We start from the raw sequence: 10,818 nt of genomic DNA, 5'->3' as shown, positions 1-10,818 counted from the left end.
TCAGGGTGAGGACCAGTTCAGTCAGTCGAAAGAGGGTGTCGGTGGAAGGGTACTGGTTGGTACGGCGGGAAAGGAAGAAGCGGAGGGCTTTGAGTCCTTTGTGATGGGGGATGGAGGTGTACAGGGACCGGATGTCCATGGTGAAGGTAAGGCGTTGGGGACCGGGGAAGCGAAAATCATGGAGGAGGTGGAGGGCGTGGGTGGTGTCCCGAATAGCATATAGAGTGACCATAGAACTATTTATCCATAAGTGGGTCAATAATTGAGAAATCTGTCGTTGCAGGAAATGCGAATATGCCTAAATCATTTGAATGATTTGAGATGTTAAATTATCTGTTGGGCTGAATGATTGGGCATTGTGTTCATGCCAGGTGAGAGAAAGTAGTTTGGAACAAATGTTACAAGGTTACATGCTGTTAACAACTTGCAAATGCCATAGGTAATGCAAAAAAGATTGGAGAATGGCGGAAGATATGATACTGGCAATTCATTTGTTGAGTTGTGTGAAATAGCCCAGTTACTTTCACTAGTTATCTTCTCATCACTGTTTTGTGAGAAACCATTCAATTAATATGTGGTTTACAGCCCCCATTCCTGATTTGTGACCTTAATTTATTTAGATAAAGAGCTAGATTTTGAATTTCCACTCCATATTTAGTCAACATCTTTAACTTCTACACAAAGGCCTTTTATTTAAACCATTCAGGAATGATGCCTCCAATGCTTCTACTGGATCCCTGTGAATTTTGTCAGTATTACCAAAGAAGACAGAAGAAACAAAGCTCCACTTGAAATCCAGAGCAGTTTATTTTAAGATTATGGGCAAAGCTGTGTCTTTCCAAATGAGAAAATGATCAGGAAGCTAGGGGAAGACCATAGACTGTTGAATCTTTTGATCTTGCTTCTACTGATGTTTGTCATGCAATCTGGTTGTGTTGGGTAAGAGTAAGCAAACAATCTAAACCGGAATGTGGAAGCTGCCATCTAACAAAAAGTGTGTTTTGAATGCATTGTGGAGCAAATTTTGCTGGTGTTTAATATGTAGAAGTGAAAATATCCAATTAATGTTAATCTAGGATTAGCCAATATACGACCCAAATAATTTAGTTGCAGCTAAAAATGCTCAGATTTAGGGAATCACAGATTGTGTTGCAAATGAGGTGAACCTGCTTCTCAAAAATTACAGATACTAGTCTGTAACTGCAGAGTTCTGCTTGACGGCAAGAGACTTTTGATAAACTAGGTTGAACTAGGTGTACCTGTGTCACAACTTTTAAGGTTTACAATAGAAACTAAAAATTATTCTGTAAGCTACTTTTAAACACAGATCTCAATAAAATTAATATCCAAACTTAAGTACAAGCCATCTTACGTGCCTGTAAAAAGATATAGAACATAGAACATAGAACAATACAGCACAGAACAGGCCCTTCGGCCCATGATGTTGTGCCGAACTTCTAACCTAGATTAAGTACCCATCCATGTACCTATACAAATGCCGCTTAAAGGTCGCCAATGATTCCGACTCTACCACTCCCACGGGCAGCGCATTCCATGCCTCCACCACTCTCTGGGTAAAGAACCCACCCCTGACATCTCCCCTATACCTTCCACCCTTCACCTTAAATTTATGTCCCCTTGTAACACTCTGTTGTACCCGGGGAAAAAGATTCTGACTGTCTACTCTATCTATTCCTCTGATCATCTTATAAACCTCTATCAAGTCACCCCTCATCCTTCGCCGTTCCAACGAGAAAAGGCCGAGAACTCTCAACCTATCCTCGTACGACTCCCTCTCCATTCCAGCCACCATCCTGGTAAATCTTCTCTGCACCCTCTCCAAAACTTCCACATCTTTCCTAAAGTGAGGCGACCAGAACTCCAAACCCGACCATTAACCTTGTATTCCGCATTCTTATTTGTTCTTCCAAAATGGTCAACCTCACACTTGGCAGGGTTGAACTCCCTCTGCCACTCCTCAGCCCAGCTCTGCATCATATCTAAGTCCCTCTGCAGCCGACAACAGCCCTCCTCACTGTCCACAACTCCACCTATCTTCATATCATCTGCAAATTTACTGACCCACCCTTCGACTCCCTCATCTAAGTCATTAATAAAAATTACAAACAGCAGAGGACCCAGAACTGATCCCTGCGGAACTCCACTTGTAACTGGGCTCCAGGCTGAATATTTACCATCTACCACCACTCTCTGCCTTCGACCGGTTAGCCAGTTTTCTATCCAATTGGCCAAATTTCCCTCTATCCCATGCCTCTTAGCTAATCTTAATTTGCTGTAATAGCCAAGTATATTCCTAAATTTTAAATGTGGTTCTGTTGTACCATTCTTCAGTATGGCTTATGGTTTCCCTTCTTTCCTCAAGGTGCTGAGTAATGTTGGGGTAGGAATAGTTCCAAGGAGGCAGACAATGTCTAGTACCTCATCATTCTTATTCAATTCATGTAACCTGCACATATTTGGACAGTGGGAGGAAACCAGAGCACCAAAGAAATCCATGCAGGCACAGAGACAGTCACCAAGGCTGGAATCAAACCTGAATCCCTCGGACTGTGAAGCAACACTTCTAACCACTCTGCCAGGAATCATTTCTCATGCTTTAACCAGTAGGATTTGTGTAGCTTTGCAGAATTTAAATAAAATTGTGGCATGAGTGATCAAATTGAAGTACTACTTATTTATTAATTTAAATGTTCATCTGTTGAAATATTTTTGGTAAATAAATATGAATATATGTTTACAATTCAGTTGTATTTATTTGAAGGTCGAAAGTGACATCCAATGGTGAAACATAGGATCTACAGTCACTACCAATGCAGAACAAATACAGTATCAAATGCCTATCTGACTCTGAGTGGATAATGCAAGAATAATGCTGAATTGAAAGTAAAAATACTTAATGTATTTGGCATTTCTTTTTGGCTCTTGCAATTCAATTTCCTTTTAACAGAGTATTGTATTTGAATATTTCTGACTTCAATATTATCAGTATTGAATTGCGCACTAAATAATATCCTTCAAGTACTAAACAGAAAAAACTCACGGTAGCTCAGTGGTTAGTACTGCTTGCCTCACTGCGCCAGGGACCTAGGTTCGATTCCAGCCTCAGGTGATTGTCAGTGTGGAGTTTGCACATTCTCCTCGTGTCTGCATGGGTTGCCTCCAGGTGCTCTGGTTTCCTCCCACAGTTCAAAGATGTGCACGTCAGGTGAATTAGCCATGCTAAGTTGCCCATAGTGTTAGGTGCATTAGTCAGGGAAATGGATCTGGGTGGGTTACTCTTCAGAGCGTCGCTGTGGACATGTTGGGCTGAAGGGCCTGTTTTTCCATACTGTAGGGAATCTAATCTAATATAAAAAATCTGAGGATGTTGGAAATCAGAAACAAAAATAGGAATTGCTGTAAAAGCTCAGCAGGTCAAAACTCAGTGCTGAAGAAGGGTCACTGGACCCAAAATGTCAACTCTACTTTCTCTCCACAGATGCTGCCAGACCTGAGTTTTTACAGCAATTTCTAGTTTTGTTTCAAGTACTGTACTACTGGATAGGACCTTAGAGCCTGTTTGAATCAACACGATGAGCCCTTCGGGCAGTGTCTGTGATCTACAGCATCTGCAGTCCTCACTTTCACCCTCCTGGCAGGGCCTATTCACTCAGACCGTCTCTCCCTCCAGACTGACTTGATCAGTACCTGCATAGCTATTTAATAGAAACATAGAAATTAGGAGCAGGAGTAGGCTATTTGATTGTGTTCTGGCGCAATCTGAACTTGAAACTTGCATGATCCTTAAGGTTTAGCCAGTCACTGCGTAAACTCTGAATCAATCATTTGTGAAGAAGACTTGCTATGAGTTATATGCTAACTGTTGTTGTTATGTCACCATAGTTTTACCAGACCATAGGGGCTGCTCTCATTAGAGAGAGAAGTGACTGGTCGTGATTTAACCTGAGGGCCACCTGACCTCCAGGCGAGGGAAGAGGTTGAGAAGGAGAGCCCTTCATGGTAACCTCAAACTGGTGATGGGAATTGAACCCATGCTGTAGGTATCACATTGCTGTGTAAACTGACAATCCAGCCAACTGAGCTAAACCAATTCCCATGCTTACTATTGCAAGAGGACAAAAAGTCAATTAATGAGCAGCATGTGGTTGAACTCAATTTCATGATGGAGTGAATTAAGACATTAAGTGTGATTGCTTTAAAATAATAATATAAAAAGGAAATTTTGATAAACCCACCATTAATCTTCATGTTTTTCAGGTACAAACCATTTTTTCCATACCAAGTCCAAACAGTAGATGCAGCCAACTGCGATCTTTACATGCAAGACTTGAACTTTGTCGAAGGACGCCTAAAAGTTACGGTGGTTGAATGCAGCAGGTATGTAAGCAAGCTCTTCCTTTGATAAGAAGGAAAATATGTTTAATTATGTAAATCAGTGCCCAGCCCTTCAATAGGGAGGATATTCTTGTCAGTTTAATCGTGTGCGTTTTCGACATTGTTTTTCGTTTTTAAAAAATTCATAGGTGCTTATTGCCATTGGATAATGTTAAATATCTTACGAGGCCTCTCCAGAGAGCAGTTAAGAGTCAATCACATTGTTGTGTCTGCGGTTACATTCTTACGACCCGCAACATGTATGATTTTTAAATTAAAAGTCTGTAACATAAGACTCCAACGAAATAGTCTCATTCTTGTCTTTAAAGTGTTCATTCTAAGAAATTAAGCGGATTGTGATCCATGTACACAACCGCCTCCAACACGTTGTTCGTGACGTACACATTAAAATGTTGTAAGGCCAGTACCAAACTCTTTTTTTTGATCATGGACTATTTCCTTTGGTGGATGTTGATTTTCTTCGAAAAGTAACCATTGGCAGTTCAATCCCATTCTTTTCTTCCTGTAGGAGTACAAATGGTTTGGTGGTTAGTATGTCTTTCAAATGGTTGAATGCCTCCTGGCATGGTTGTGTTCTTCTTCAAAGTTAACGGTTAACAGGGCCACTACACTGCTGAAGTTTGGAACAAACTTCTGATAGAATCCACTGAGCCTAAGAATTGAAGCACCTCTTTGTTCGAGGTTGATTGTGGAAATTCCTTGATGGCCTTCATCTTTGCGTTCCATGGGGGTCAACCTTCCATGACTGATGTTATGTCCCAAGAACATCTCCTCTGCTTTTAGCGAATTCAGTTTTATTACCAGTTTTGCTTCTCGTAGTCGTTCAAAGAGCTCTGCCAACTGTACCATGTGATCTTTCCAGGACTTAGTAAAGATCACTACATCATCCAAATAGACTGCACAGTTTGTTAACCCAGCCATAACTCTGTTCATGAGTCTTTGGAATGTGATGGGCGCATTCTTCATTCCCAAGGGCATCACTTTAAACTAATACAGTCCATTTCTGGTTACAAGCGCAGAAATTTCTTTCGGCATCTCTGATAAAGGTATCTGCCAGTAACCACGCATTAATCTAACTTGGTGATGTAACTGGTTTGTCCGACTTTCTCGATACAGTCCTCCAATCTAGGAATTGGATATGAGTGATTTTGTAACGGTGTTGTCCTTCCGATAATCCACGCAGAATCATTGAGTCCCATCCAGTTTCAGAACTAAGACGATCGGCGAACTCCACTCACTCTGGCTTGGTTCGATATATCCTCATTGAGCATGGCCTCTGTCTCCATCTGGACCTATCTAGCTTTGAAAGAATTAAGCCCATAGGGGTGTTTATGTATCGGAGCAGTATTCCCTAAGTCTGCTTCATGTACAATAGCATTAGTTCTCCCCATCTGATTCTTACGTGTGTCTTTATACTGGAGTAACAAATCTTCCAACTGCTCCTGAGATGGATAGCTTACTAAGCTATCCCATTCCTCAAGGACGACTTCATTTTCTAATCTATTTTGAGGCACATCATCTGGATTTGATTCCTCACTCTAACTAATACCTGTTTCTCCAGTTCTTTCTGTCTAGCATAATATGGTTTCAGCATGTTCACATGATATACCCGATACCTTTTTATCCTATCTGGCATCTTTGCTAAATAGTTCACCTGACTCAACCTTTTCTCAGTTTGATAGGGACCACTAAACCTGGCTTTGAAGGGATCTCCTGTCACTGGTAACAGTACTAACATCCCCTCAGGAAAACGCTCAAGTCTCAGAGCTTTTATCTCCTCTACAATAACCTGCCTTGGTCTCCATTTCTGTCTTGGGATTCTGTCTTTCAGATAATAATCCTTTGGAATATTCTCTGACTTGTTTTTGGCGTACAAATCCACATATATACCTTTTAATTATCTTGTCTTGCTGTTGCAAGTATCTTAGCCTTTCAGGAGTAAACACTTCTGTCTGACTCTCTGCCTGTTCAGGTTTTTCCTGCACCATTATGTCAAACAGGGTATCCTCTAACAGAACTTCAACTCCTTCATCTTTTTCTTTACTTTTCACTTCGTGCTGTGACTTATGATAGTGGGATCCGGGTACCACACAGTCTGTGAAAATACCAGGATATTTCTGTTTTCACTCCTCAGATTCTTGGCCTTCCTTGGGCTTCTCCACAACAAGGTATGTCACTCATACCTTGGACCCTGCCAAATCATTCCCAAGAACGAACTGAATTCCTGGAACTGACACTCTGTCAATCGTTCGCACTGTAACTTCCCCAGTCTTGAGCTAGCATTCCAATCTGTCTTACATAGGGGAACATTACATTTCTGAACATCTATCCCGCAAATTATTACACTCTCGGGTAACAGATCAGAAAGAGTGCATATTCGCTCATCTCTTACTATCAGCGACAGATTAGATCCTGTATCTCTCAAAATTTTAACTTCTTGTCTTTCCCCCTATTCTTTCTGAGTGAACTTTAAACACAGAGGCAAATTCTTTGCAGAGATTAGGTGCTAACTCCATACCCAGCCCCTGCCTAGGCTGTGCACTCTCCTGCATCTCCTTGGCTCTTCTTGGAGGTCTCCTCTACTACCTTCACTAATGCCACTGGCTTAACTTCTTTTATCACATCTTTTCCCACAGCACCTTTCTTTAATGATCAGCACTATGACTTTGCGTGTCCCACTTTACCACAGTGGAAACACCTGCGATGTTTCACCTCCTTTCCATCCTCTTGAGATTCTTTTTTATCTCGTGGTAAATTCTTACAGTGCTCTCTTCTCTTGGTTTCGTAGTGTAGGATCTACCCTTCTCCCAACTTCTATCCCTCGCAGGATGAAATTATGGCCTGAAGCTTGTCTTCTGCATCAACATGTACTCATCTGCTAATTCTGCTGCCCTTCTCACTACTTGAACTTTCTGTTACTCCATGTGAAATCTTACCTTCTCTGGAAGTGAGTTTTTAAACTCCTCCAGGAAAATAGTCTCTCCTAGAGTCTCAAAGGTCTTATCTATTTTCAAAACATGTACCCATTGATCAAAATGACTGTTTAATTCTTTCGAACTCAGCATAAGTTTGACCTGGTTCCTTCTTTGTGTTTCTGAACCGCTGTCTGAATGCTTTTGGTACCAATTCATAAGCACATAAAATAGCCTGTTTAACCTCTTCATAATCTCTTGACACCTCATCTGTCAGTGTTGCAAACACCTCAGTAGCTCTGCCTACCAGTTTAGTCTGAACTAACGTTACCCATAAATCCTCGGACCACTCCATCTGCCTAGCGAATTTTTCAAATGAAATAAAGAAGGTTTCAACATCTTTATCGTCAAAATGTGGTGGAACTTTGACATGTTTATATATGTACACTAACTTCTCTTTTAATCTCCATCCTGTTAACTTGACTTTGCTGACTAAGTCACAACTTCTCAAGAAATATAATGGGTAAGGCAGACGAACTTCGGGCTTGGATTGGTGCCTGGCAGTATGACCGTTATTGCGATCACAGAGACTTGGTTGAAGGAAGGGCATAATTTGCAACTAAATGTTCCAGGACATAGATGCTTCAGACAGGACAGGGAGGGAAGTAAAGAAGGGTGAGGAAGAGTTGCATTGCTGATCAGGGATGATATCATGGCTGTGCTAAAGAAGGACACTATGGAGGGCTTGAGCAGTGAGACATTATGGGTAGAGCTGAGAAATAAGAAGGGTGCAGTTACATTTTTGGGGCTGTACTACAGGCCTCTCACAGTGAGCATGAGGTAGAAGAACAAATACGTAAACAGATTATGGAAACGTGTAGAGGAAACAGGGTGGTGGTGATGGGAGATTTTAATTTTCCGTACATTGACTGGGATACACTTATTGTCAGAGGTCTGAATGGGCACAATTTGTAAGGAGCATCCAGGAATGTTTTCTAGAGCAATAGGTCAATAGTCCAACTAGGGAAGGGGCCATATTGGACCTGGTGTTGGGGAATGAGCCAGGCCAGGTGGTAGAAGTTGCAGTGGGGGATTTCTTTGGGAACAGTGACCACAATCCTGTAAGCTTTAAAATACTCATAGACAAAGATGAGAATGGTCCTAAGGGAACAGTACTATTCTGGGCCAAGCTGAAAATGTGTTGCTGGCAAAGCGCAGCAGGTCAGGCAGCATCCAAGGAGCAGGAGAATCTATGTTTCAGGCATGAGCCCTTCTTCAGGAATGATTCCTGAAGAAGGGCTCATGCCTGAAACGTAGATTGTCCTGCTCCTTGGATGCTGCCTGACCTGCTGCGCTTTTCCAGCAACACATTTTCAGCTCTGATCTCCAGCATCTGCAGTCCTCACTTTCTCCTAATCTGGGCCAAGGCCAATTATATCCAAATTCGGCAGGAGCTGGGAAATGTGGCATGGGGTAGCTATTTGAAGGGAAGCCACACTTGATATGTGGGAGGCTTTCAAAGATAGTGCAGGATAGGCATGTCCCTTTGAAAATAAGGGATAGGAAAGGCAAGATGCATGAACTATGGATGGCAGGAGAAATTGTGCGACTAGCCAAGAGGGAAAGGGGAGCATACAGAGGGTCCAGGCAGCTAAGAACAGAACAGGCTTTGGAAGAATATCGGGAGAGTAGGACCAATCTTAAACGAGGAATCAAGTGGGCTAAAAGGGGCCCTGAAATAACTTTAGCGAGCAGACTTAAGGAGAATCCTAAGGCCTTTTATTTGTGTGTAAGAGGCAAGAGGGTAACTAGAGAAAGGATTGGTCCACTAAAGGATAAGGAAGGCCGGTTGTGTGTTGAACCTGAGAGAATGGGTAAGATTATGAATGATTGCTTTGCATCAGTGTTCACTGAGGAGAGGGACATGACGAATGTTGAGATTAGAGATAGAAGTTTGTTTACTCTGGATCACGTTGACATAAGGAGGGTGGATGTGTTGGGTAGGCTAGAGGATATTAAGGTGGACAAATCCCCAGGACCGGATGGGATCTATCCCAGGTTGCGGAGGGAGGTGAGAGAGGAAATAGCCGGGTATCTTTGTAGCATCCTTAAACACACGTGAAGTGGCGGAGGACTGGAGAGTTGCTCATGTTGTCTCCCTGTTCAAGAAGGGTAGTAGGGATATTCCGGGTAGCTACAGACTGGTGAGCCTGATGTGAGTGGTGGGGAAGTTGCTGGAGAAGGCACTGAGAAATAGGATCTATTTATATTTGGAAGAGAATGGGCTTATCAGTGACGTAGTTTTGTGTGGGGGAGATTGTGCCTTCCCAACTTCTTTGTGGAAGTGACCAAGTTGATAGATGAAGGAAGAGCTGTAGATGTCATATATATGGACTTCAGTAAGGTGTTTGATAAGGTTCCCCATGGTAAACTAATAGAGAAAGTGAAGTCACATGGTGTGCAGGGTATTCTAGCTAGGTGGAAAAAGAACTGGTTGAGCAACAGGAGACAGAGCATAGTATTTGAAGGGAGTTTCTCGAAATGGAGAAAGGTGACCAGTGGTGTTCCGCAGGGATCCGTGTTGGGGCCACTGTTATTTGAAATATACATAAATGATCTGGAAGAGGATATTGGTGGTCTAATCAGTAAGTTTGCAGATGACACGAAGTTTGGTGGAGTAGCAGAATGCATAAGGGATTATCAAAGATTACTAGATAGACTGGAGAGTTGGGTGGAGAAATGGCAGATGGAGTTCAATCTGAGCAAATGTGAGGTGATGCATTTTGGAAGGTCTAATTCTAAAGCGAGCTATACTGTAAATGGAAGAGCCTTGGGAAAAGTTGCTGAGCGGAGAGATCTGGGAGTTCAGGTCCATTGTACCCTGAAGGTGGCTGCACAAGTGGATAGAGTGGTCAAGAAGACGTATGGTATCCTTGTCTTCATCGGAAGGGGTATAGGTCATGTTAAAATTGTACAAGACTTTGGTTCAGCTGCATTTAGAATACTGTGTACAGTTCTAGTCACCACATTACCAAAAAGATGTGGACGCTTTAGAGAGGGTGCAGAGAAGGTTTACATGGATGTTACCTGGTATAGAAGGTGCTAGCTCTGAAGAGAGGTTGAATAGGTTAGGCTTGTTTTCATCAGAAAAAAAGAGATTGAGGGGGGACCTGATTGAGGTTTACAAAATCATGAAGGGTATAGATAAGGTGGATAGAGATAAGCTTTTTCCCCAGGGTGAGGGATTCAATAATGAGAGGTCACGTGTTCAAGGTGAGAGGAGAAAGGTTTAAGGGGGATACAAGGTCCGGACAGACGCATGAGTAGATGGGGAGCAGAGGGGTACAGATCCTTAGGAATTGGGCGACAGGTTTAGACAGTGGATTTGGATCAGCCCAGGCTTGGAGGCCTGAAGGGCCTGTAACTGGGCTGTCAATTTTCTTTGTTCTTGGTTCTCAAGTTAAAATTCTCTCTCTCTCTCTCTCTCTCT

At 42.4% G+C, this 10,818-nt stretch overlaps 1 protein-coding gene across 1 annotated transcript in view; it reads left to right on the top strand.

Annotated features, from left to right (window-relative positions):
• Positions 1–10,818, top strand: part of pdzd8 (PDZ domain containing 8) — a 205,906-nt gene that overhangs the window by 57,646 nt on the left and 137,442 nt on the right. The window contains exon 2 of the mRNA XM_043712836.1: positions 4,279–4,398. Coding sequence (XP_043568771.1) covers positions 4,279–4,398 — 120 coding nt within the window. The remainder of the gene's footprint in view (positions 1–4,278; positions 4,399–10,818) is intronic.

This window comes from Chiloscyllium plagiosum, chromosome 22 (genome assembly GCF_004010195.1).
Source record: "Chiloscyllium plagiosum isolate BGI_BamShark_2017 chromosome 22, ASM401019v2, whole genome shotgun sequence".
NCBI classification, from domain to species: Eukaryota; Metazoa; Chordata; class Chondrichthyes; order Orectolobiformes; family Hemiscylliidae; genus Chiloscyllium; species Chiloscyllium plagiosum.
This window is presented reverse-complemented; position numbering and strand designations above follow the sequence as displayed.